Below are 25,336 nucleotides of genomic sequence, written 5' to 3' on the forward strand. Positions count from 1 at the left end.
TTTTAAAATACTTTCTAATTAACTTCTTTTTCAATTGCAGGAATAATGAGTGTATGACTGTTTTAAGTAACTTTTTATTCATTTTTCTTTCTTTGTGGGTTTTCTTTCTCCTTAAGTTTAATTGAACTTCTTTCTGCTGAATTTAAGAACAATATGACTGTGACTTTAGCATAACAATTCTCAGTAGTGTTTGGTTTGAGGATAGCTTTGTGATTTGTCCAGAAAGCTCTTAATAAATGGGCCAGGGGAAAATTTCCTTTCTTCAGGCATAACATGCCAGCAGAAAGGTATTTTTTGTTATTGTTCCTGCTGCCAAGCTGTCCTCGAGATTTGACTGTTCTGCCTCTGGAGAAGGGAACATTTCACTACTGGGAGAGTTGTTTTTATTACATCAAAATATAAGTACTGTGGATATAACTTAGAGTCTTGCTGCAGGTTATTCCTTAAGGGTTGATATGCTTGTGTTCTTTTTCTGGGGTCTAATGAAAAGTCTGTTCTGTAAGTGAATTCACTATTTTTTTGAATAATGCTTAAAAATAGCCAGTTTTGTTGGGAGCTGAAGTAAAAAAGACCCCTGGCAAAATTTGAGGACATGGTAAAGGAGTCCACATTTTGCTTTTCCATGCAGAACACTTTCCCTATTCATCTGGCTACCTACAACAGAAATATAAATGCATTGTTCTGCTTTTCATGGTGCAGCTTTTATCCTTGGTGTGTTTCTGGTACAGCAGCATGGCATCATTTGTCACCACTAGCAGCTTCAATGTCAGAATGCCAGGCAAGGACCCTGTCAGGTGAGACATTCTATAGGTGGACTAGGAAGGCAGCCCAGTGTCCCTTGTCCTCTAACAGAAAGCTTTGTCTGCTTGGGCTTTAGCTCAGGCTGTACGTATTTGAATGTAGTGCTATTCCCACATGCAGAAATGCTGTGGTTTAGTGTAATAGTTCCAACAGTCTGTGTGTGACTGAGTGAAAATGAGCTCAGAGGCGCCAATAACAAGAATATGTGACCTGTGACAAAGGTTGGAAAGATTTTATTCTAAAATTCTTCTGAGTAGAAGCAATTGAAAATTTACTAACTTAACAGATGGTTATAAGCAAAGGATGAATATTATCTACTGCATTTTATAACATGTGCAGGTATTGGATGATGCTGATTTTGGCACATGTTTCTATTTCAGAATGAAACTGTATGCATATAGATAGTGCACAGATAACTGCCTTCTGAGTTGGCTTCCTTTGAACATCAGAGATGAGAGAAAAATCTGTCCCATCATTTAATTAATCCTGCTTATAGTGCAGAACTGTTCATAAAAACCCCAGAGCTGTGTCCTTTAAAATTATTTTGGCAATGAAATAAATTTTGATCTTTTTTGACTACAAACTCCCGAGCAACAGCCATCTTCAGATCAGTCCTGCACAATTTCTCTGCTGTTTCATCCTCTTCTCTTAGATGACCATGATTTCTATTTCCAGCATGATGTTTATGCACAGGTATAAGGCTGGCTTAAGTATTGCATATACTGGGAAAGCAACCAAAGATGAGTCAGTAGTGGAAACTATTTAATATTGGGAAAATAGATTGCAGAAGCATTTCAGAAAGTTAAGGCTGACACTCATAACAGTTCCTGAAACAACAGCAAGACAACTTTAAGCCATCTATACTAATATTTTAGCATGTTAAACCAATGCAAGGAAGCAGTTTCTTAAAATGAACTTCTTTAATAACCACATCATCATAGATGAGACTGCACCCTTCTGTTACTGGGCATACTGTAGTGTAGATTGACTGCTTCTGTAAATCAGCTTCTCTGTTCCATTGCAGCTTTTACTGTCTCTCTTGGAATGTTTTCCACTACATAATACCCCTTGGAGGACTTCAAGTGCTTCTCCATGCCCAAAAGATTTTGCACATCTAGCTTTCTCTGCATTTTAGCTAGTTTGAGGCAAATTACAAGATGGAGACTGTGTCTGAAGCAAACACACAGTTCTGATCTTATCCACCTGAAAGAGAATCCAAAATGAACTTTTATCCTTTTGCTGCTACTCAAGGTAGCGCACAGTGAATCTGTGGTGAGCTTTGTCTGACAGCCATGCTGTGCTTTGTGCTTGGGATGCTGCTGGATGTAGTCACTAGAGAGCCATGGCTGTGCACAGAGTGGGATTTGGCTCTGCACTTTCATAGGCTGGCTGGCCTTAGGCATCCAGATTTCACTGAAAACTAAAGTGCTTTTGAAATTTGTGGCTGATGTATTAAATCAGTTCTTTTTCTTTCTATCTGCAGACCAGCCAATTCAATATGCCCATTCCACTTTTGAAGATGGAGTTGCAAAACTGACTGTCCAAGATGCCCTACCAGAAGATGACGGAATTTATACTTGCCTGGCTGAAAACAACACAGGACAGGCATCTTGCAGTGCTCAGGTCACAGTCAAAGGTGAATATCTCTGACTATTGTAATAACTACAGTAATATAATCTTTTTTAACAAAAAATTACTTTGGATCCTTAACAGAGATGGTTGTGAGTGGATTCCATGTTTTTCCAAGCTTTTTTCAGCTGGGTACCTCTTCTCCCATTTGGAGGTGTGTGCAATATAAGTGCTTAAGTGTTGCCATGATATTTTCTGAAAAATCTTTTGCTCGGTTTTTTTCTCCTGAGCAGCTGAGAGGCCTCAGAAATGAAATGTAAACAATAATTATTTGCTGCTGTGGAATGCAACAGATGCATCTGTGATTGGTCCCATGTGGCTGTTTTTAATTAATGGCCAATCCCAGTCCAGCTGTCTCAGACTCTCTGGTCAGTCACAAGATTTTATTATCATTCCTTTCTATTCCTTGCTAGCCTTCTGATGAAATCCTTTCTTCTGTTCTTTTAGTATAGTTTTAATATATCATTTTCTTTTGATATAATATATATAATAAAATAATAAATCAGCCTTCTGAAACATGGAGTCAAGATTCTCATCTCTTCCCTCGTCCTGGGACCTCTGTGAACACCACCACACTTAAGTGTAGTGTAAAGTAATAAGCACATTTCAGAAAAAGGTATAGGTGCTTTGACCTTCCCAAGGGCTCAGTGTAGAGGGCATTGAAACTGTTCTGGAAAAGATTTACGAGTGTAAGAAAGGACCTGGACAGCTGAAAGAAAAAAATAACTGCAGTATAACCAATATCACCCATCAGAGAATGTTAAAGGGAGGAGGCAGATGCTTCTCCTTTCTCGTGAAAGAGAGCAGAGACCAATGCCAGGGACTGCAGCTGTGATAGCAAATGCCAATATTCTTGTTCTGTTGCCAGGATTTATCAGATAGAATTCTGAACAGGCATCTATCAGCTAACTGATAGATAACTCTAAATCAGTGGAATTTTGGTAGTGAAAGTACCAGCAGAACATTGTAGTAAGCAATTGAGGTGACTTGTTGTCTCAGAAATCTGACAAAGTGCTGATTTGACAGAATTGATTTGTTCATGAAAGCCATAATTCTGTACTAGAATCTCAACAAACACATTCTAAAAGAATTCAAAATGAAGACAAGAGGTGACAGAATTCCATGGATAAATTCAATGGTGAGGTAGTATCCATCAATATCATGGTCTTTATTCTTTCAATCTCACCTGGCATCAGTCTATTCAGGTGTTTTGTTTAGCGGCCTGGAGATTATCCCCTCCTGCCTCTCTCTTCAATCCCCCTCCCTCAAACTCTCCCTCCCTCTACACTCAAGCCTGTATTTGGTATTTTTCACCTGAAAATGATTTTTCCCCAAAGTTATAGCAGTTTGTCACTGCCTGTCCAACAGACTGCTGAGGGACAGAAAGAAAAACAGCTGAAAGGAAGTTATTGTAGGAGACATTTTAAAGGTCCTTCTCCCAATAAAGGGTTACTGTTCCAGGTCCAGTTAAATACAAGAGTGGGATTTTTTTCCAGTAGTTTCAGCATGTTTTGCATTGGGCCCTGGATACTTAGCTAAGCTAATTGTGGCATAACTTTCCTTCTAAGTCATCAGTCTCAGATTCATTTATGGTTGTCTTTTTCTTCCTTATTTTTGAGCAGGATAAATTCTGTTTAGCACTAGGCAACCTCAGTATTGCTCCTTAGTTTTGTATGGAAAAGGGTGAAGGTACTCAGTTGTTTCTAAGAGGCTTTTGGCACTGTATCAAAAAAAGTCCCACATCTCATAGGGATGGGATGCATATAGAAATGTAATCGTCTTAAAAAAATTCAAATTCATCCGTCTTCTGCTTATTTAAAGTGAGAAATTACCATATTCAGATCTCTCTGCTTAGGTAAGTGATCTGAAGGCTGAGCAAGTTGGGGTAGATCCATCAGGTAGTCTGTGGAGAAACTAAGTTAATCGAGGTGAAGCTGATTTTGGCTTGTAAAGGACTAAGTAGATGAGGTGAGCCCTGACAGCTGTCCTCCCAGCAGTTTCTCAAAGCTGACACACAGGTAGAGAGGAGCTACAGAGACTCAGCAGGGCTCCCTAGAAAAAACACCTTAACAAATATCTTCACCATGAGAATTATTTTACCTGAACCTTGCAGTGAGTGGGGTGCACTGGGTGACTGCTAGATCAATTGGCCTAATGCATGTAAGCCTGAGAGGTGAGAAATATGGTTCAGTGTTATTCAAACACTCAGTTATAGAAATCCCTGAACTGGTACCATTTGCTACTAATTGTAGGATTTTTTTTTTATTATGCATTATTTTCTACACACAGGAAAATCAAAATCTGGGAGGCTTTGGGGCTGATGCACATTTTATTTTTTAAGTTTTTAAACAACAAGTGCATAACTGATTTGTTTCTGTTATTGCATGTGCAAGTTATTGTATTTGGTGCTCACATTTTCACATTTCATATAAAATATTCTTATTGTTATATGATGTGAAAATAGGTATACAAGCCATTCTTAAATACACCAGGCATCCTACTTAAAAAAACAAGCAAACCAACCAGCTCTTAACAGGGATATCCAGAGTACATTCAGGTCACCTGAAATATATGGTGATTATACACTGATGGGGATTGCAGATACTCAGTTTTATTTATGAATTTATTAATCAGGCTATGAATAAATGATAAAGTTATTTATTATGAATTTATTAATAATTTTTAATCAGGATGGTTGAAGAGTTTAATCAGTTTTTTATGAATAGGAAACTGAGGTGAGGAAAAGTTAATTGACTCTGGAAGCACATGAGTAGTGAGTTGGTGTTACTGTTTTGCTGAGGCTGTGACAATCAGAGTATAAAAGCAAGGCAGATGGAGGAAATAACTGGTATAGTTGGCAGCCACAAATTCTGCTGGTGCTTGTTTTCTGCACTGCTGGTTTTTTGTTTGTTTCTTTCTTTTTTAATACAGGCCTAATACTCTTTGTAAGCAAACACTATTCAGCAGAAAGCGCTGCTCCGGCTTATTAGCTCTCGACCTCATTTCTCTTTCCCTGCCAGCAGTGCATTTGCCTGGACTCACATCTGTTCCCCTTTCTCCCCCACCACTTTCTGTTCATGCTTTTTTTTTTCCCCAGTGCAGCCTCCCCAGCATAAGTGTCTATGTTGGGCAGCCTGTAGCCCTTCCAAGCGGATTACTGTAGTCATTCATTGGTCACTGCACGAGCAGATTAGAGCCACCTGAAAGCCTGCCACAGTCCCTGCTGCAACCAGTTTATCAGAGCAGCAAAGGGAGATGCTGTCTGAAAAACCAGTTTGTTTAGTTCCTGTCACTCTTCCATCTGGAGTGAGTGGGACCATAAAATATAACCAGGTGGAAGAAAACCTTTCAGGTAGGAATCTTTTCCTTCAGTCATGAGAAATGCTCTCTTCAGGTCGTGGGTTGTTTTTCTTTCTGTCTCAGAATGAGCCTTCTTAGACATTAATCGTTTAAAGAAGGTTATCACTGCAATAAGCAGCCTCTCTTTGGGAGGCCACAGCTCTGTTTCTCTGAGATCCATAGTTCTGCCAAAGGTAAGCAAAGAACACTCTTACTTGCCAACATTGATGAAATGTTTGTGACAGCTTATCAAAGTCACTGCTTATTTGAAAGCATTTTGCTTTATTTCAAGCATAATCTAAGTGACTAGAGATGACTTTACGAAATATGCCAGTCTAGTCCTATTAAATGTCCAAAAGGCATTCCAGAGCAGTAGCTGGCTGGGACCAGTTGTCTTTTAAGAATTGGTTTCAGAGCACTAAGTGAAAGGGAGAGGGGTTTTGTTACTGTATTGAAAAATCAGAAGTAAACTGTCATGAGCATCAAAAAAACCTCTGTTGCAAAGCTTTCAAGAGTGCCCCAAAGATCTCAGTCCAGCATTCTGTATGGTTCATCGATAGCTATAACCCTTCTAAGTTAGTTTGGGGTTATTTGTTTTTTTAATTGCCTTCTTGCAGGACCTCAAGACCAAATTTGGAACAGAATGCCAGCTAGAAAGCAAAACTGAAAGGCAAAAGCAAAACATGTGTGAAAGCTCTTAATGATAGAAGATGTGACATCAGTGTAAAAAATGCACTCTAAAGACAGTTTCTTATGATAAATCATTTCCAGAAAAAGGGGAACCAAATTTGGATAAAAGTGAGGGATGAGTGCATGCAGAATAGGAAAAATTTAAATGTCAAAAATTGCATTTACATTTCTTATAAATGAAATTAAAAGGTGAAATGCTGACAGAAAAAAATTATAAAAAGACAAGAAAGAAATGAAAAAACTTACCCTTAAATCAACTGTGACACATGATCAAATACTGTGAGCATTAAATTATTATGTACTAGAATAACAGAAAACAGATTATTATAACAGTAGGGAACAGCCCTGCACTGGTCAAAGGGCAAACTGTCCCACCTTGGATTGCCAAATTCTATAGTGCTCAAAGTTTCAGCTGAAAACTGGAAGTCATCAAAATACATATAAAACCTGTTTACTGAATATATGCCTGCATAATTTTGAAAGCAGGGGTGTGATGTTATCCCAAAAAATGTTTTCAAGAGCAGCTGATGTGGATTAGCTAATGGGAACTCCAACACCAATCAAACTACCTCACAGGATCAGCTTAATTTTTAAAACTCTCCAGAAGTTGCCTAAGGGAAGAATCTGTCATTCCTTTGCAGCAGAGGAATAGAACAGAGGGTAGGAACACACCTTGTACACACCTCGTACATGTGTGTGCTACTGGAAGTTCTTCTCTGCAGCTCCATTTTAAAGAAGGCTTGACTGTTGGGCCACATACACAGACTCTGTTTTTGTTTTTTTTTTCCCAAGAGTAGTGTCTTGGTTCAAAATATTTTTAGTACAGATTAATCAAGAAGAGAAAACTAACCACAAGCAATGCCATGCCAGAGCTACCTTATCTTTTATGGACTTAAATGCCAAGCAGGTCTTGCTTTAAAATTTACCTTTTTGACACTAACTATACCCAGAAAAACAATGTGGTTGTGTTTTTTCTCTCTTTTTTTTTTTTTTTCCACTTATATTAGTCTAGCTTCAGATTTGGTTTCTTAGCTCTCAGTCTGAGTCTTATTTGTCTTTGAGGGATTTCCTAACAGCATTCTTAGTACAGTATCCTTTTACCCAAGAGAGGAGCTGAACTGGTTTAATATTACCACAGGATAACTAATTTTGTTTCCAGTGTGGATTTGCCAGAGAAGGGAAAGGCTGAAGGGGCTGTAACTCTTTAGATTGGTGGCATCTTCAGGGACACATGTGCTTTATGTGACTGCCTGTTGTAACTGTGCTTCCATTGCATTTCAGCTCATGCACAGCCCAGGTTTTTCTCTAATGGAACTGGTATATCTATGCATCATTACTCCCTGCAATTAAATTAAAATCTACCTGTGCAGTCACACAAAAATTGAGCCTATACACGTGAAAGTGAAATAGGACTGCCTCAGCAGAATGCCTGTTTTCACTGTAGAGCTGACCTGGCTTGACCTAGTGTGCATGAGGCACCTTTCCTGAAGTTCTGCTTGTTAGACTGGTCTCTGATGCTGGGGAATTTGTTACAGTGGACAGCTGAGCAGCCTTATAAATGTATTTGGTAGGTATACAGGCTCTCAGGCCTTCCATGGAGTTGCTCTCTGTGACAGTGACAAAAGAGCAATTACTTGATGTAAATAACTTGCAAACAGGGTAAGTCATTAATAAGGCAGACAGTTCTGAAGGCAAAAGCAAACACCACTTTGGCTGCAGAAGCTTCCAGTGAGACTGTCAGGGAGGAATTTGGTCTGCTGACTGCAAAGTGGTCTGCTATGAACCCAGACATCCATTTTGTATCTGACCCCTTCACTCTTCTGGAGCTTTCTCTTGAGGAGGGGAAGCAGAGAGGGAGTTAGGGGGATCCAGTTCTCTTCTCTCTAAAATCCAACAATTGGACTCAAGGGATGGTTGAGAGCTGTGCCTGGAGAAGTTCTGGCTGGACATCAGGAATCATCAATTGAGAGGGTGGTCAAACACTGGAACAGGCTTCCTAGAGAGTTGATCAATGCCCCAAGCCTGTCAGGGTTTAGGGGATATTTGGACAATGTCCCAAGCAACAGGCTTTAACTTTTGGTCTGAACTGGTCAGGCAGCTGGACTAGATAATCCTTGTAGACCCCATTCACTTGAGACAGTTTGTTCTATTCTGACTGTTCACCCACATCATGATTCTTACTGGTGCACTCTTTTGATAGGGGAATTTCTGGGGTTCATCTCAGTTGCATGGAATCACAGAATGTGCTGAGTTGGAAGGGATCCATCAGGATCATCAGGCCCAGCTCCTGGCCCTGCACAGAACACCCCAAGAATCCCCCCTTGTGCCTGAGAGCCTTGTTCACATGGCTTTTTAACCCAGGGAGGCTTGGTGCTGTGACCACCTCCCTGGGGAGGCTGTTCCACTGCTCCACTGGAACAACTCAGAAGTGAGTTGGCAAAAGAGGCTAAAATGCTGACCTGGTGGTATCCCATACAAAGGAAAGACTCTGGAAAGAAGAAGCATACATGGAGCTGCAGGATAGGTCTTGAAGCCTAGCCCAGAGTAAAATAAAGATTTCCAGACAAGATAAAGTGGAACTTGGTCTCCTTTGTACATCCCCAACCACCCTGACTGGTACAGGCTTAGGGCATTGTCAGTCTTAGGTTAACAGTTTTTCTGTGTCATGCAAGAGCAGCATGCAGCCTATAACTTGTTCCAGCTCTTAAATCTTACCTTCCATTTACAAAAAAACAGATTATAACTTTAAAAAAAAAAAAAAAAAGGGAAGTAAATATGTAAATAACACTGCTAGGTCATTGAACACCTGGTCCTCATGACCTAAGTTTGCAAAATGGCACACTAACCTGAGATATTTAATAAAGCAGAAATGTTCCTAGATATCTCAGGAACACAAAGGTCTGATACATTTTTATGCTATTATAAATCAAGTTTTGAATTTTTGAAAAGCTCATAGAAAATGTTGTGCCTCAGGCCTGAGGCAAGGACACTTTACATAAAGACAAATGTGTGTCTTTATATCAGTTTTTTGCCTTATAAAATTTCTTAACTTTACAGATAGCATTGTTAGCTTAAGATTTAGTAATGGCTGGATTTGTTTACACCAAAAACATTTGAGGATGTGAAACTCTTTTCAAGCTTGAAATCTGTGTGTGAACCCAAGTCTTGTTTTGAGTGGTTTTAGTGGAATCTGGTGCTTCTCTCTCTGAGCCTGCTCACACAGAGCTTTTTGAGTTAAGCATTCTCCTCAGCTCAGTTGAGTTATTGGCCTGTGAGCCAGAATGATATTTAACCACCATAAATGGTAAATGTTGCCGAGGCAGCCCTTCCGCACGGCCCGGAGCAGGCATTGCTTGGCAGTCAACCTCACAATGCTGGCAAACAGATTCCTCCAGTATAATTAAACCTCTTGTAAGACTAAACACTGCGAGGTTTTGCAGGGCTCTGAACATAAGGCAGCAAACTCTCTACTCTTTGCGTGTCCTTGACTTGTGACCAGTTGTAACCCTGGCCTTGGCCACTGAGCTGCTGCACTGGAGCTGTGTGTAAATGCTGTGCTGTAGCTGACCAGCTTGAGCTGGGGGCTGGAAAGGCCAATCTCCAGAAGCTCCTTCCAAACTCAATTATTGTGTGATTCTGTGCGGTGCCCAGCATGCTGAAGTCCTGATATTTCAACAGGAGATGTCAGCATTCTGCAGCTCACATGAAAATGCCTTCAGTACATCAGAGTAGGCAAATGAACGAGAAAATTTCCTAGACTAGATGATGTCCATAAAATGTGATCTGGTTTGACTACAGCCCAGGTAAAACCCAGGTCTGGTCTTTGGAAACCCTAAAGTTTGCATCCTCATATGGATATTCCTCAGTTTCAGCAGCAAATCTGGGAATGGCACAGTGCAATTATTGCTTCTTTTTTTCCTTCTCTCAAGGATATAGATTTATCTTAATTGCCCTTAAACTGGTACGAGTGTATTGTGCAATTGACTTGTACTAGGTTAACTGTTCAGTGCAGCATGAATTTTCCCCTTTTCTATTAGATATGCACCTTCAACTCAATAATTCACCATTGCTTATCAATATAGATATGTTTACAAATATGCTGAAGTCCTAAGTCTAGGTCAAGGCTTTTAAAAATTCAAGTTTATTTTGGTTTAGACCCACAGCTAACATAAAGGCTCCTTTTGCAATAACTTCCAGTCTGCACATATGCAGAGGTTAAATTTATCTAAGGACTCTTTAAAACCTGAATTGAGAAAATTCAAAAAGGAGAACATTTTTTATCGCTCTAAGTTTCTAATAATACAGGTTAATAAATAATCCATATTTGTATATAGTCACTGTAGATAATCTTACTATTGATTACACAAATCATGGAGCACAGAAAAAGAGATTAGTAGCAATAGTTTTACATCAAAGATAATATATCTTTTCCCATTGCCATCCTAATATGCTGAGAATTTGTATGTTTCCTAAGAAATTGAAAGAATTTAAATTTTCTTTAATCTCTGTGGATTTAATGCAGTAAGTGGCTTTTTAAAACATAGATTTGAGTGCTTATTAGAGTGCCTTTCTAATAAAAAATGAACCCTCAGGGGTAAGGGAATGTGGTGGGAAAAGCCTGTATTCCTTTTGCTTTGTTGGAAATATATGTGGGTATAAAAAGTACCATTTACATACTTTGCTTACTATTTCTGGTCTCCCAGGCTGTGTTTCCCACTGAGTTGTGCATCTTATTACTTGCTGTTTCCCAACATTCATGCCTGTTAAAGCCTGAGGAAAGGCAAAAACCAGGAAACATAAGTGGGATCATTACGATGGACTTTTAAATCTATCACCCTGTGTAATGGAGGCAGCTTTTGTAAGCTACAATAAAGTAAACTAGACACAAGGTCTGAAAAGAAGTCATTGGAATGTACCTGTGTTTTATCAAGCCCATCTGTAGGAGCAGTAGGTAGAGCTCTCTGATGTCCCCCATGAACTGCCTTGGCATGATGGGGGGGAGGGAATTGAGTGCACCAGCAGAGGGTGATTGAGTGAGGGGAAGGGACAGAGAAAATTAACTGACAGAGACATTTTTAGTAACGATGTGTTGACTCTTATATTCTTTGTTTTCATTCTTAGAGATGAACCTACTCCTATGTGAGAGAAATAAGAATTAAGAGTAATGAGGGAGCTATTAAATGGCTATAGGTGATTAGAGAGCATTAACATAATAGACAGAGATCAGATCTCCTCTTTTTTCACATCCAGCTGAATAAGCTTGAAGATGCATAGATACATAATGAAGTCATGCCTTTATGCTAATGTCAAAATTTTCCTTGGGTTCCAGATTTCCTTTCTGGTGCCAGATGTGCTGTATTTTTATTGTCTGTAGTTTTGGCAGCAGAAGTACCCTGCAGTGTTACGAAGGAGGATGTTGCAGCTAGAAGCACAGTGACTTGCAGTATCTCAGCTGGGAGCTTTGCCTCTGCCTTCTTCCTTTCCTCCTGTCCTCCTGCTTTGGGCTTTGAAGCCAGCACTCCCTGAGAGCATATGGATTTTGAACCCCAGCAGAGTTTATGTGGTTAAAGGGACTTCGGAGGAATGAGAGAAAGCAAGTACTAATCCTGGCCAGGACTTTCTGTGCAGTTTTCTTATTTGTGTTCTAATTTGATTTCTGGTTCCCTACTATTTTCCTGGTCCAGGTCATGGATTTTGTTCCTGTATGAAGCTAGCAAGCACCTAGCAGTGGCTAGGGAATGTGAACTTCTATGATTGTTGCACTTGAAGCCACCCTTTTGCAAACAGTTTCTAGTTTTTTGTGTATGGTTTTCCTTTCAATATTTTAGTGTCAAAAAAAGGCCAGATGTTTTCAAAAGCAAGTATCTTTTCAACATAAATAGGAATAGGAGTTATTTGCTTAATCTCAAATGATCGGCATCCCGTCTTTTGACTCCAAAATCAATTCTATTGTTGTTTTTCCACAGAAGACCTGCAAGGCTAAAATTGAAGGAGCCCTTAGCTATATTATATGTAGAGTACTGCTATTACTTCGTAAAATCTGAAATGTTAAAGCATTCATCAGACAAACACTGAGTCACTGCTTAGTGCTATCATAAATAAACAACTAAAAGCATTTACAAGCTTTAGAAGAATTTGAAAATAGTTAACATTCAGACTTTGTAATTTGGCATCTGCATGATTGTACCAGTCCCTTCTGAGAAAATGCAATGATTTTATACTAAATAACAGAATTAAAATGGACTGCATTGTCTTGTGTAAAACATCTGTGAGAAACTAAAATTGTTAGTAGATAACTTTAATTATTTCTAAGCCTAGAAGTCCATAACATCAAATTTTAAGTAAAGGAAAAAAAATTACATGAAATCAGACTCCATGGTTTCTTAATGAAATAGCATTTATGGGTTAGAACTAAAGTCTTTTTAATTGTTGCTGCTGAATCAAGAAATACTTAATGATTTGTGTGATATTCTGATTAAATTGTTGGTACAGAATGCTACTGATTAACATACACTTCTAAACAACAGTAGCATAAGATTAAAAATCCCCTTTAAAATTATAAATTTTTAGAGTAGGGGGGAAAGCTTGTGATTTGAAGAAACCCTGTTCAAGTTGCCATGAAATCAGACTTATTAGCCGTATATTTGCTGTATCCTTGATGACACATGTTTGGGTAAGAATACTGGCTGGTTTAGCCATGATTTCTTTGTTGGTCTAGAGCCACAACTCTGCTTTTGTTTTTCTTTCCCTTCTTTCCTCTTCTTATATATCTGCATTCTAGATTTGCAGTGTTTTAAGTTATTTCAGTAAAAAGAATAACAAGAACTTTTTTTTAATGATACTTTTCATTCTTTTTTTTTCCTATGCCTTTTGCCTGTCTGACAAAAACCCTATTTTATTGGGTTTTTTTTTCCTTTTCTTTCTTTCTTTTCCACCTTTTTTCATTATGTAGATTTCTTCTTTCCCCCACATTTTGTGACAGAGAGTTTCCCTTTGAGGGACAAAGGGATTTCCTGCAAGAGCACTGAAGGTGCACATGCTGATATTGCTTAGTACAGCAGTTTCTCTGAGTAACCATTACAAAACAGAGGGCTATGGTGAACCACAGGAGTTTATTTCTCTAGATGAGTTTCCCCCAACTTCTTGGCTATTTTCTGTACAGCATTAGTCACTTCCAAGCAGGTGCTGTGGGAAGCCCTAAGGCTGATCAGTGTAGTCTGATGGGGAATCAGGCACTTACGAGTTGTGCTTCCATAGCGCCAATCCAAATGGGTCTCACGCAGGTCCCGTATTTCCATTCTCACATGCATCAATGTCTCCCTGCTCAGTGCCAAGAAAAGACCTGCAGCATGAGCCAGCGAGACAAGATTTTGGCTAGAAAAAGCTTTGCTAGAGAAGAGGGAAAACTTCCCCTCCAGGCTGCTTCCAAATTTATGTTGAGCTTAAATTACCCCAGTACAAACTTAACTTTTTAGCTCCAGGAGGTTCAGTGGGTTTCTCAGTGAGTTGCTGTCTTTCTTTTTCTAATAATCACTAATTTTATGAATTGTGGTTTTCCTCCAGCCTGGCACTTTCTGTAATACTATTTTGGATGTGATTGATATTCCTTTGAAAATTTTGAAAGTAGGGATAAGCAAAATAAAAATATTTTCACATGTGGATAGAACGTAGGGCTGGAATTTTAAAGGCAAGACGTAAGAGGTCTGAAAACAAGCTAAACCAAACAAAAAGTGTATCCAAGGGACTGATAAATATTTATGACTTTTTATATTTGGTCCTGATCACTGTTTGGGCTTCAGAAATGTCTTTGCTCAGGTTTTTAGAGCAGGAGTAGACTCCTGGTCCAGTGTACCATATAGATCACAGTTAAATGGTCTTGTTTCATAGCCTCTGAACGGCTGTGGCTAGTGGAAACAGCATATCACAGATAGACCTAAGAGTGGATTATTTAATTCTAAATTCCATCAGTATTTGATTGTACAGCCTCAAAAGAAAAACTGTAAAAGCCCTAATCCAACAGTTTTCTGATATATATTGATAACCTCAGGTTTCAGTCTTTCCAATCAGCAATCGCTGAAGTGAAGTACAGCAGAGGAGTGTGGTGGCCTCAAACCTATTGGATATTGCCCATTTAACAATCTAAATGGTTTGTAATTACTTACAGAGTTACAAATCCTGTGCTGCAGTGAGCTTGCATTTCTAACTCATCAATCACAATAATGCAACTTGTAACATCCCCTAGAGTTTTCAGATTAATTTAGCAGTGATTACAGGCACTGAATTTTTGGTTACAAGTTTTTGGGTTGCTTTGCTTTTTTTTTTTCACCTGAGCATGTGCCCTTGGGGAAAAATGAGTCTGATTTCTCAGTGATACTTTCTGATACCTGTTAACAATGATTTAAGAGGATTCTTGGAAGGAGGACAGTTCCATACCTATTTCTTGTCTTTCTGCTTGTAATACTGGCAAGGCAAAATAGCTATATTAGGTGGTTTCAGTTATTTTTGCCTTCTGAGAGCTGAAGCAAAACCACTGTCTTGAAATCATGTTGAGCCTAAGGTTTGTCATGAAAATTCCAGTAAGAGACCCCTTTTGTTCTTTTTTTGACTTCACAGAAAAGAAGAGCAGCAAGAAGGCAGAGAATGCACAGGCTGCAAAGTTAAACAAGACTTTTGCACCCATCTTCCTTCAGGGCCTGACTGACCTCAAAGTAATGGATGGAAGTCAAGTGATAATGACTGTGGAGGTATCAGGTGTGTTGCTATAGAGCAGTATTACATAAAAAATTTAAATCCTGCTGCAAAGTGTGTGGTTTTTTTCATATTTTTAGCCACTGTCTTTGCATTTAGAAATAATATTTCTAGGAACCAGTTTTTAAAACTAGGTTGGTTGAATGTGATCTTCAGTGTGGCTGAACATCATCCATTTTTAACATGTTCAGACCTGTAGAAGTGTTTCTTAACTGGAATGATATAATGATATCAGTTTAATGTGGGTACTCTTGTTGAAGTGGACTTGTAATAGCTTTTATTGTGAACCAAAAAAGATTGAGTTCCTGTCAGCTGGGGCAAGATTAGGGCTGCAGAAAGAGCAGTCCTGGTATGAACTTTGGTATCAGAAACTCTTAATAACCATCTCTGTGGTGTCTAGAACTCATTCTCCCTCTCGTGTTTTATGCATGCTTCCCTTATTCATTTGTAATTTAATGATAATAATACAGACCATTTCACATTTCACGGCATTGACCGAGTTAATAATAGAAATTCCTGAATGTTTTGAAGATGAAATTGCAGAATCAGGTGGCAAAAACCCCCAAACTTGTTCCTTTTTTTAATTGAGATATGGTGGGGTTTGGTGTGTGTCTCAGATTTTTGTTGCTTGCTTATTTTTAGCTAACCCATCTCCTGAAATTATCTGGCTGCATAATGGGAAAGAAATCCAGGAGACAGAAGATTTCCACTTTGAGAAGAAAGGCAACGAGTACAGTCTGTACATCCAGGAGGTGTTTCCTGAAGACACAGGCAAATACACCTGTGAAGCCTGGAATGAAGTAGGAGAAAGTCAAACACAGGCTACATTGACAGTTCAAGGTAGAAAGTTCCTCTTCACCTTATAAAATGGTGAAAGAAAATTATTATTCTAATGTGCTGGAGGAATGTCAGTTTAAAATACATGAGTGTTTATAAGGTTTGTTGTGAGGGACGCTCAAGTTCTCAGTCTCTGCATCTGAATTAAAAAGGATATTGAGCAGAAGCAGCTTTAAAAAAATCTTTTCACTCTGGAACATTATGTTACTATTTCAAAAATGCATTCCTGAGTCCTATTTCTAGGGACAGTGCAAAACTTCTGCTAAATGAAGCTTTAGATTACGACTATCAGGCTTACTTAACTATGGATTAAAGAAAACCTTTTAATGTTTTTGTTTCTAATTGAAGCCCTTAGGCTTTGGAAAAGCTTTCTAGGAGCTAGGTATCCTGGCTTTAATGTTAGCATTGTAGTGGTAGCAGGTGAGGAAGACATGATTTCTGCAATCTGAGAACGACCTGCAAAAAATCTGGCTTTGAATCTTCTGACTTGATGTTAACCCCACAGCAAACACTCAAGTACATACAAACTTCCTGTGACTGGGCACACACTACCTTTGTGACAGGGACTTCTTCTAGTATTACTGAATACTGACATTTCCTCATAGCCACTACTGAGAATTAGTGGAAATCACTGTGAGACTTTTATTATTTTTAATGTAGAATATCTTATCTGCAGTGTTTGAGAGAGCTGTTCAGTCTGTTGTCACTGTCTGCTCTGAATTCAGACCTTCCTCTCTCCTCCAGTCCCCCCTGAGATCTGGCCTTGGGGTCAGTCTTCTGTATTAAATCCAATTTTATGCAATTGTTAATGATGATTTATTGCATGAGCTCTCAACTGCACAGCAGTCCTAGTACTGTTACTTGCCCTTAAAGCTATTCCTACCCACATTCTCTAAGGACAAATCTCCAAGATTCCTTTTAGGGCAGCTTTAAAGTCCCTTTGTTGTACTCTTAATATAAGCTTGGATCAAGCCAGTAAAGTGCCAAGTAAATGATTAATTTTAGTACGAACACAAGTTACTTCCAAAATTAAAGTCTGGCTTATTTTCAGATTAAAAACTTATACCATGCATGTTCAAAAAAACTTTCCTTGCCTGTGATTGCCTTCCCTGAAATTAGTTAGCTTAGTGGTGACATTTAAGCTTGGCATTTTCTTCTGACTTGTAAACTGTGTTTGTAAACTACAGAACCTCAGGATGGTATTCAGCCCTGGTTCATTAGCAAACCGAGATCAGTGACAGCAGCTCCTGGGCAAAATGTCCTGATATCCTGTGCCATTGCTGGAGATCCTTTCCCCACTGTTCACTGGTTTAAAGATGGGAAGGAAATAATGCCAGGAACAGCGTGTGAAATCCTGCAAAATGAAGATATCTTCACACTGGTCTTGAGGAATGTGCAGTCTCGTCATGCAGGGCAGTATGAAATTCAGCTCAGGTATGTTGGCTGTGAAAAAGAAGTTTGTTCCCTTTGACCAATTAGTGATATTTACCCTCAAGTTAAAATTCCTACTCGAAGAAGTGGAGTCCCATCCTATTCAAGTGGAATATTAGGGTACTAAAGGAACAGAATATTTCTGAGGGATAAAAAAGAACTAATAAAACTCCAAGAGAAGAGAGGAAACACAAGAAGAGTCAGAAAAAAAGGACAAAGCAGTATGGCTTCTTTTTGTGATCCTGTAAAACAAAGCTTGGTGGCAGCAATGTGGGAAGCAATTTCTAGAAAGGAAAACCACAATCAATGTCCTAAGTTTTGGAGCTATTGTTTATCGTGTTTGGCATCCCTCTAGGTATTTGTAAGGATGCCTCTTTCCATGGGAACAAGCCGTCTAGGGAGGGCAGTTGCACAAGATCCATACCTTTAAGGGAAAAAGTGTTTCCTGGACATGTTTGAAATGTCTGAATCTTGTAAGCTGTAGTCTCCTTTTGCTGACCTATCTTTGAAATAAGGTACCTTGGTGCTTTGAGCATCTTGTCATTCCTACAAAATCTGGAAAAGCTGTTTTGAATTTAATTTTATTCTGGTAGAATAATTGTGCTTTAAATGAAGAGTTAGGTTTACTGGATCCTCGCCTTATAGAAAGTGCCGCAGCACTTTACGCCTGCAATGGAAATCATTCTGTGCTATTTACTGTGGATAGATGTAGTTGCTTTACTTGGCTAGTGTTTGGGCCTTTCTTTATTAAAATTACTTCATCATCACGGTCATTTGAGTCCATTACACTAGAAGAAAATTATTTGGTTTTTTCCACACACTCACTTTTTAGTCCAGGTGTACTAGTCTGAATTGTCCTTTGCCTACTTGCAAATAAATTACCCATATCTTCTTAAAGCAAGAAAGGAGGGGATTTCTTAATAAATTCAACCTATTTAGCTTGTAAACAATGAGTTTAATTTTTTATAGATATAGGTTTTTTTTCCAACCAGTGTGGCCCAAATGATGCATATGTCACTAAGTAGATGTTTCCTAGCTCTAAGTTAAGTTTTCATGGACTATCACAGGCAGATACAAACTAGCTTCAGTATATTTTAGAATTTAAAGTCAAATGAAGCACTCATTATTCACCAGAAAAGGGCATTTTAGAAAATTATAGCTGTTGAATATCAAGATTTCCCGCAAGGAAGTTTTTCTATGCTTAATTTTGAGTTTTATTAATAACATTTTTGTAAGTAGAGCCACGTGTGCTATGACCTTCTTGCAGATGAGCTCTTCAGTAGATTTAGGTCCTTTGTAGTCTGCAATAAGCTGTGAACTGACTCATTTCAGAGCTGTCTTTTTTGCAATTGGCCCAGGTCATCTGGGACATTCATAATGCTCATTTGAGCAGCTCATGTCTACAGAAATCCTTGAATTTATTTTCCTTTGGGGATCAGGGGTGTTTCTACCATTCAGTATCTCTGGCAGAATTAGAAATGCCAGTTCAATTTCATTCAGGTCACCAACCTCAACCAGAGAGAGCAGAAACTGTGTGAATTGCTGCTTGCTGCTGGTACATTTCCACACCTCAGTGTGTGTGCCCTGGGCAGGGGCATCTTCTCTTATGATATGCTGGTTGTTTCATTTAATCTGAAAAGAGAATGAGGTATTTTAGCAAAACCTCAGGGATGGAAGAAAGAAAGAGGACAAAGGAGAGCCAAGAGAGCTTTGTGGAGAGTTTTGTTGGGACTGATGTAGGAAGTTGACTGTATTGATCAGGTGTAGTTGGTGATCACTCGGGCCAAATTCATCACTAGAGCCCTTTTTTCAAAGTGGAAGTCTGATATTATCATAACTCTAGGATGTACACTTAGAAAATAAATTATTTCAGACAATTAGTAGATGAGAGGAATTTTTTGGGGGGAAGGAGAAAAAGTAAAGTTGTAGCTATAAAACAAGAAAGCAGATTACATGCTAGTTGCAGCTATTCCCTAATCCTTTTACTGCAGAAATAACTGGGGATCCCACAAAGATCAGTGCAGACATGCTGGCTTTTTCTGATCAATAATGAGTAATGCTGTGCTGCAGTTAGAGCAAAGGGAATGCTGATGCCTCATTCTACCCTGCTCTCACTTGTAAAATTCCAGTTAATGTTCAGAGAACAGAAAGTCATATGTTTTTAGGCACTGGTTGTGTACTATGAGTAACAAAGAGGTAACAACAGCCTTGGGCATATCCAAGGAGCCAAAAGTCAGCTGTGTAACTTCAAGTTTGCAATAGAGTTGCAGTAATCTTCAGCACTAAATAGTCTTGGCTAGATAGCTGTTGAACTGGCTGCATTTGTCTTGAATACTTGATTAAGAAGTGTTTATATATTCAGAAACGGTTTTAACAGTATCTGAGAGGAAACAAGCTGTGTTTTGTGTCTTTCTCTCAAAAACTCCTATAAACTGCATTAACAAATATGGAATAACTGGGAAAACATAAGTCAATTCACTAAAGAGTTTACCAAGTTGACAGTAGGCTATTTTTAAACATAATCGTTTTCATTTCAATTAAAATGTGCAGCTCCTTTTCACATATTAATTTTAGAAGCAGGTTGCATAGCTGTTCTTAGGGAGTCACTCCTTCTCCAACTCTCCTAATTCAGTCCAGGCACAGTTTCCCACTAGTGTTAATTATTTTCCCATTTTGTTCTCCATTATTCTTAAGCTCTAAATTCTGTCCTGATACCTCCACAAATCATCTGTTGTGTTGGCTGCTCACAAATTAAAACTTTGGTCTTAAAAATGTGGGTTTAACAAAAGATCTGTTTGACTCTTGCTGCTTCTTTCTCCTTTAGTTAGAGTGAGCTGATAAGGATGTGGAGCCCAATGTGATCCCGGTGTGATCCATCCATGATTGCTCATTGGCTTTCTGTCTTACCATTCCTCAGCATTATTTAGAATACATCTTTTCTTTGCCTTTTACTATTTAGCAGACTGCTAAGTCTGGATTTTAGAAGAGTAGTCAATGTAGCCCCTCCTGGTTCTTTTTTTTAAACTTACACAGGCCTATGATTCCTCTACATTTACATTTTTCATTTTAATTTTCTTAATAATGTTCCATTGAGCCTGTTATGTCTCAGACTCTGAGGAATAGTGCTGCATAAATATTAAAAGAGATTCACCCACTTCTGCAGTTCATTATTGAAATTTGGACATTTTTCAGCCTTTAAAATGCTTAAAATGGAAAATAAAAATCCTTTTTCTTACTCATAAAAACAAAGATACCTATTTCCTCTCCTACCCTTTGCATCCTTCCAGTGATGCAGGCACTGGTATCCTCTTATCCCAATATGAGTTTTCTGTGTTCTTTCAGTGTGCACATCATAAATGTGAGAACTGGACAGAGACTGTGATTTTTGAAGAAAACCTTTATCTTTATAGCAATACAGTCATCATGAGACACCTCAGAAATCATGCTGCACCTCCTTAAACAAATCATCTGCTTTGTTATCCTTTGTCATCTCAGACATTAAGTGTTCTCCCACACTCCATCTTCCGTACAAGCTTGATTAGTGTTGGTTAGTATTGATTTAGATATTTTGATAATCTGCTTAAAATCAGGGGAAAACATTCATTTTATAAATCAGTGGTACTTTGAATACTCTGCAATTTAGGTTTTGTAAAAGCACTCCTAAGATTACATTTCATTAGGCTTAACCATAAATATAGACCTGTCTTTCTGTAAAATTCAGTTTGCAAACCGTGTTTTCTCCTATTAAAACATAGTCTATTTTTAGAGAAGAAAGCCATTACTCCTTCTTGTTCCATCCTCCCACTTAGTGCTGTAAAATGCAAATTAAAATATTGTTCTTTCAGGTATAAAAAGTTTTTGGCAAAACACTCAAGTGAGGTAAATCAGTGCATCCTCTTTGAAGCCAGTAGAGCTGTTCTGCTTAATACCAGCTAGAGTCACGATCCAGTAGATTAGTTGCTTTCTTTGGGGCTAAAGCTTCATGGAGTCACAGAAAAGTTTCAAAACCTCTTTTTTGAATATTTGCAGTTACCTGCACTGAAGCACCAGCTATAAGTAGGGATCAGCTTCTTTGCCCCTTTCAGTTCATTCTTAAAAAAATGTCATTTACTCTGCAATATTTATTTCACACTTGCTAGGCTGGTAGGAAATTTTAGTATGTCCCCCCAGTATAATTACAACTGCTTTTTTTCCTGTTCCTCCAGGGAGTGCTTCCTAGGGACATGCAGACAATAAGTCTCATCTAAGGTTCAGTGAAAATATTTGAGTAGGTTCTGCCAAGAAACTAGTATTTCAAGATATTTTGAACATAAAAGCCATTCCAGGGAAAACTGATCCCACAATAGGACACAGAGCTATTTTTAAAATTGCCTCAGGCTTTGCAGCTGGGGTTTTATTTGTTTTTGGTGGGCTTTTTTTATTAATATTCCTTGACATTTTAAAGATAAGTCCTGTGCACGAGCATTCTACAGAATAGTCCTGCAAAAGTCAACACTTCCAGGCACTTCTTCACAGCAAAGCTACTAAGCACAGGTTTTATCCATGTCTATCATTATTCCACAATAACAGAGACACTAAGAGCTGTCTGGGTTTTTTTGACAAAATGCCAACACAGAGAACCTGAAGCTGCATAAATAATGTTGTTATTGCCAAGATTCAAAACAGCAGAGACGTTGAAGATGTGCCCATGTACTGCAAGGCTCTCTTTTTTCTGACTGCCCCTATGCATCTTTGCCTTGCCTGGATTCTGAAATTGTATAAATGTAAAAAATATGTACCAAGGTTCTGGAATTATTCTTGATTGAAATTGGTATCTAAATCACCCAATCCTTCTTCATTTTTCTTGGCTTGCTTCTCTTTTTCCATCCTGTGATCTCCAAGCTGGGTCAGTGTTTTTAACTTCACCTTTTTAGACTGTCACTGGATTCAGACAAGAGTTTGTTCTCCCGGCTCCTAAAATCATCAGTTTGATTTCAGGCTACACTTTTGAACAGACACAGGTTTGTATCCAGTGGTCTGCTTTTCAGCCATTCACTTGAATCAGAAATCATAATTAAGATCAAGAAACTACCTTGTGAATCATTTTTCCATCTAGGTACTTGTCTGTCCCACTGTTGCCATAATTTGTAAGTGCTTCCCAAGGTTTTAAAAATAGAAAGAACAAAATGCTCTCCTACTTTCTTACCCCCTCCTTTATTTTCCAAACCCTGTGAAAAATAGCTTACTTTAGAAGGATTTACTTTGCCTGCCTTATTTGCTTCTTCTCATATGCAAAGAATTTGCAGAGGGAAAGATGCCTTGCAGAAATGGGTCCTGCAGAAATGCCACCATTCTTCACAGTGGTCAGGACCACATGCAGCATCCCCTGAATTCCTCTCCTGGGACACTGCTGTCTCTGTTACTTCAGCCTCTCCCACTGGTGACACAATTCTTGTGGACAAATATTTTTACCAAACAGTCATGACAGAAGCTGAGCAGGGCTGCCTCAACATTAATGTACTCTGCAAATTGTCTATACTTCAGCATGGATGGCTTGTCCTTTGTCAGCTTTGGATTGGTTTTAAGTCCTGAACAGGAGGGTTCTTCAAGTAAACCAGCAGCCTCTAAAGCCCTGCAAAACTGGTGAATAAGCAGCTCCCGAGTGTGTCTGCTTTCCTCAGAAACTTTGGAGAAGCAGAGAAGAAAACTCAGGAGTTCCAATAGCAGCAAAAGGGGCCAGTTTGAAATGCATTATATAAAAACAACAGGTTTTCAGCAATGTTGCTACCCTGCCATAATTTTATGCCAATCAGTATGTTGGGAGGAGGTGACGTGCCATTCTTTTTATTTATCTTTCTATTTGTCTTAGCTTCTTTCTCTTGCTTCCAAATGGAGGCCACACATATGAGTGAGTAAGAATGGCAGGTCTCCAGTGCAGGGCTGAGTTCAACACTATCTGCACTGACTCAGATCCTCTCCTGCTCTTTGGACAGTTTCTGTTTGGTACTCAGATGTTATCTGGTTTTCTGCCTTGAAGGAAACGAGGCTTTCAGTGCTGTCCTCATGGCTTGCCTTCCATTGGCTTTCAGTGCATGTTCTTCAATAGCAGTTTGTAGTGTACATATTCTGACCTAATGGATGTCAAAGTGTTTAAAACATTCCTCTGGTTTCTTGTTGTTAGTGATCTTAAGATATCTTTCTATCAGCAGGGCCTTTACTTTACAATCCAGATACTTTGATCAAACTGACCAACTTCTGTGTAGTTTTCATGTTATGCTGATCCACTCTTTCTTTTTCTAAAGCAAGAGAAATCAAGGGAAATCTATCTGAGAAGGTGATGGCACTTACTGGTCTTATAAAGACAAAGTTTTGTGCTGAATCTGTGATTCTGTTATCTGTGATAATTATATTAACTTGCCTTCGCTGCAAGTTAAAAATGGGTGAAATTATAGGGGATTTTTCACCCAAACAGTACCATATCTAGGAAAGTATTTCCATGCTCTATTTAAAAAACAGGCCAGACAATAGATTTATGGCAAGCTAGCAGTCCTGAGTCCATGTTTTAAACATGGACTAAGTGGACTTGAAGGTTCTCTTATCTAGCAAGTTCAAAGCAGAACACAGCTGAGAAAACCTGCCTCTCTTGCCTTCCTCCCCTCCAAGGCATGTGTTTTGTTCATGTCCAGGAAATGTTTTCAGTAGCAAAAATTATTTTTGCTCAAAAAAGATAACTAATCCAGGACTTTCTAGTTAATTTACAAGCTTATACCTAAACTGGGAAGGACAGAAGTGTTTTCACTAATAAAAGGTATTTCTAGTCCTTAATCAGTTTAAGTCTGGTTTTTTAATAGCAATCAGGGGAGTGGTGGCAATAGTTACACAACTGCTGCCCTGGGGGAGTTAAATTTTGCTTTTGGCATCTCCAGTGTTAAGCAGAGAAGAGCTGTTTGGGGCTGGAAGAATGATATATATCTGTGGGAGGGAGGGAGCTGCAGGGGAGCGGGGAGCACTTTAAATGAATTCTTTAATGGGAGCCCTTTCCAGAAGGCATCCATGGTATTCCTCTGCAAAAGGAAGAATAAGTACTCAGCACCATATATGGTGACACTTTTATGTTTTTTAATATAAACATGTACAGGCTGGAGCAATCCATGTAGATGGGTTTTGCTGATTGGTTGGGCCAGAGGAGAGGGAAGGAAATGAGACCCTGTTTTTAATATCTTAACATTAGAAAACTTAAGAGCTTGGGTTTGAATAAATAAACAGTAGGCAGAGTTGGAAAGATTTTCAGCTTTGTAAAATATCCCTTTCCTCTGTCTTGATTTTCCAGCTTTTGTATTTATTTTCCTTTAACTTGTTTGTTTGCAGCTGCTTCGTTCTGTAAATTGCTTTGATTTTTGTTCAGGGAGTATGTTGTTCCCAGTGCAGATAGCAATAGATCAGTAAAAACTATTTGAGATAGCTTGGCTCCAAATATAAGGGGACCAAACCCACTCAGTCAGTCCCCACAATGCTGGACATAGAAAAGGGGCATGCCACACTGGGTTTGAGCTGCTTTAGTGCAACACACAATCACTTAGCTCAGTTACAGAGGAAGAAACCCCTGTTTTTCTGATTTCACTTAAATATTTCAGGAACCAAGTTGGAGAATGCAGCTGCCAGGTGTCTCTGATGCTGCGGGAGAGTTCAGCTTCCACAGCAGAAATGCTCAGAGAGTGAGTATTTTTCCCAGGGACTTGCATGGGTGGGTTCTATTTTTTGCTCCGTTAATTCCCTGCCCTTACAGACCCAGGCTGGCTGCTGTTCAACCTAATCCCCAAATGTGACCTAACAAATTGTTTTCATCATACAAGCTAAGCACATTGTACCAAGCCAGAGTAGA

The 25,336-nt window shown here is 38.8% G+C and overlaps 1 protein-coding gene across 3 annotated transcripts in view; it reads left to right on the top strand.

Moving 5' to 3' along the window:
- MYLK (myosin light chain kinase) overlaps positions 1 to 25,336 on the top strand; it is a 186,548-nt gene that overhangs the window by 89,510 nt on the left and 71,702 nt on the right. For all 3 annotated transcript variants that reach the window (XM_018911339.3, XM_009087830.4, XM_018911340.3), the window contains 5 exons: positions 2,285 to 2,437; positions 15,073 to 15,210; positions 15,850 to 16,047; positions 17,232 to 17,478; positions 25,089 to 25,169. In XM_018911339.3, coding sequence (XP_018766884.3) covers positions 2,285 to 2,437; positions 15,073 to 15,210; positions 15,850 to 16,047; positions 17,232 to 17,478; positions 25,089 to 25,169 — 817 coding nt within the window. The remainder of the gene's footprint in view (positions 1 to 2,284; positions 2,438 to 15,072; positions 15,211 to 15,849; positions 16,048 to 17,231; positions 17,479 to 25,088; positions 25,170 to 25,336) is intronic.

This window comes from Serinus canaria, chromosome 7, assembly GCF_022539315.1.
Source record: "Serinus canaria isolate serCan28SL12 chromosome 7, serCan2020, whole genome shotgun sequence".
In the NCBI taxonomy this organism is placed as follows: domain Eukaryota; kingdom Metazoa; phylum Chordata; class Aves; order Passeriformes; family Fringillidae; genus Serinus; species Serinus canaria.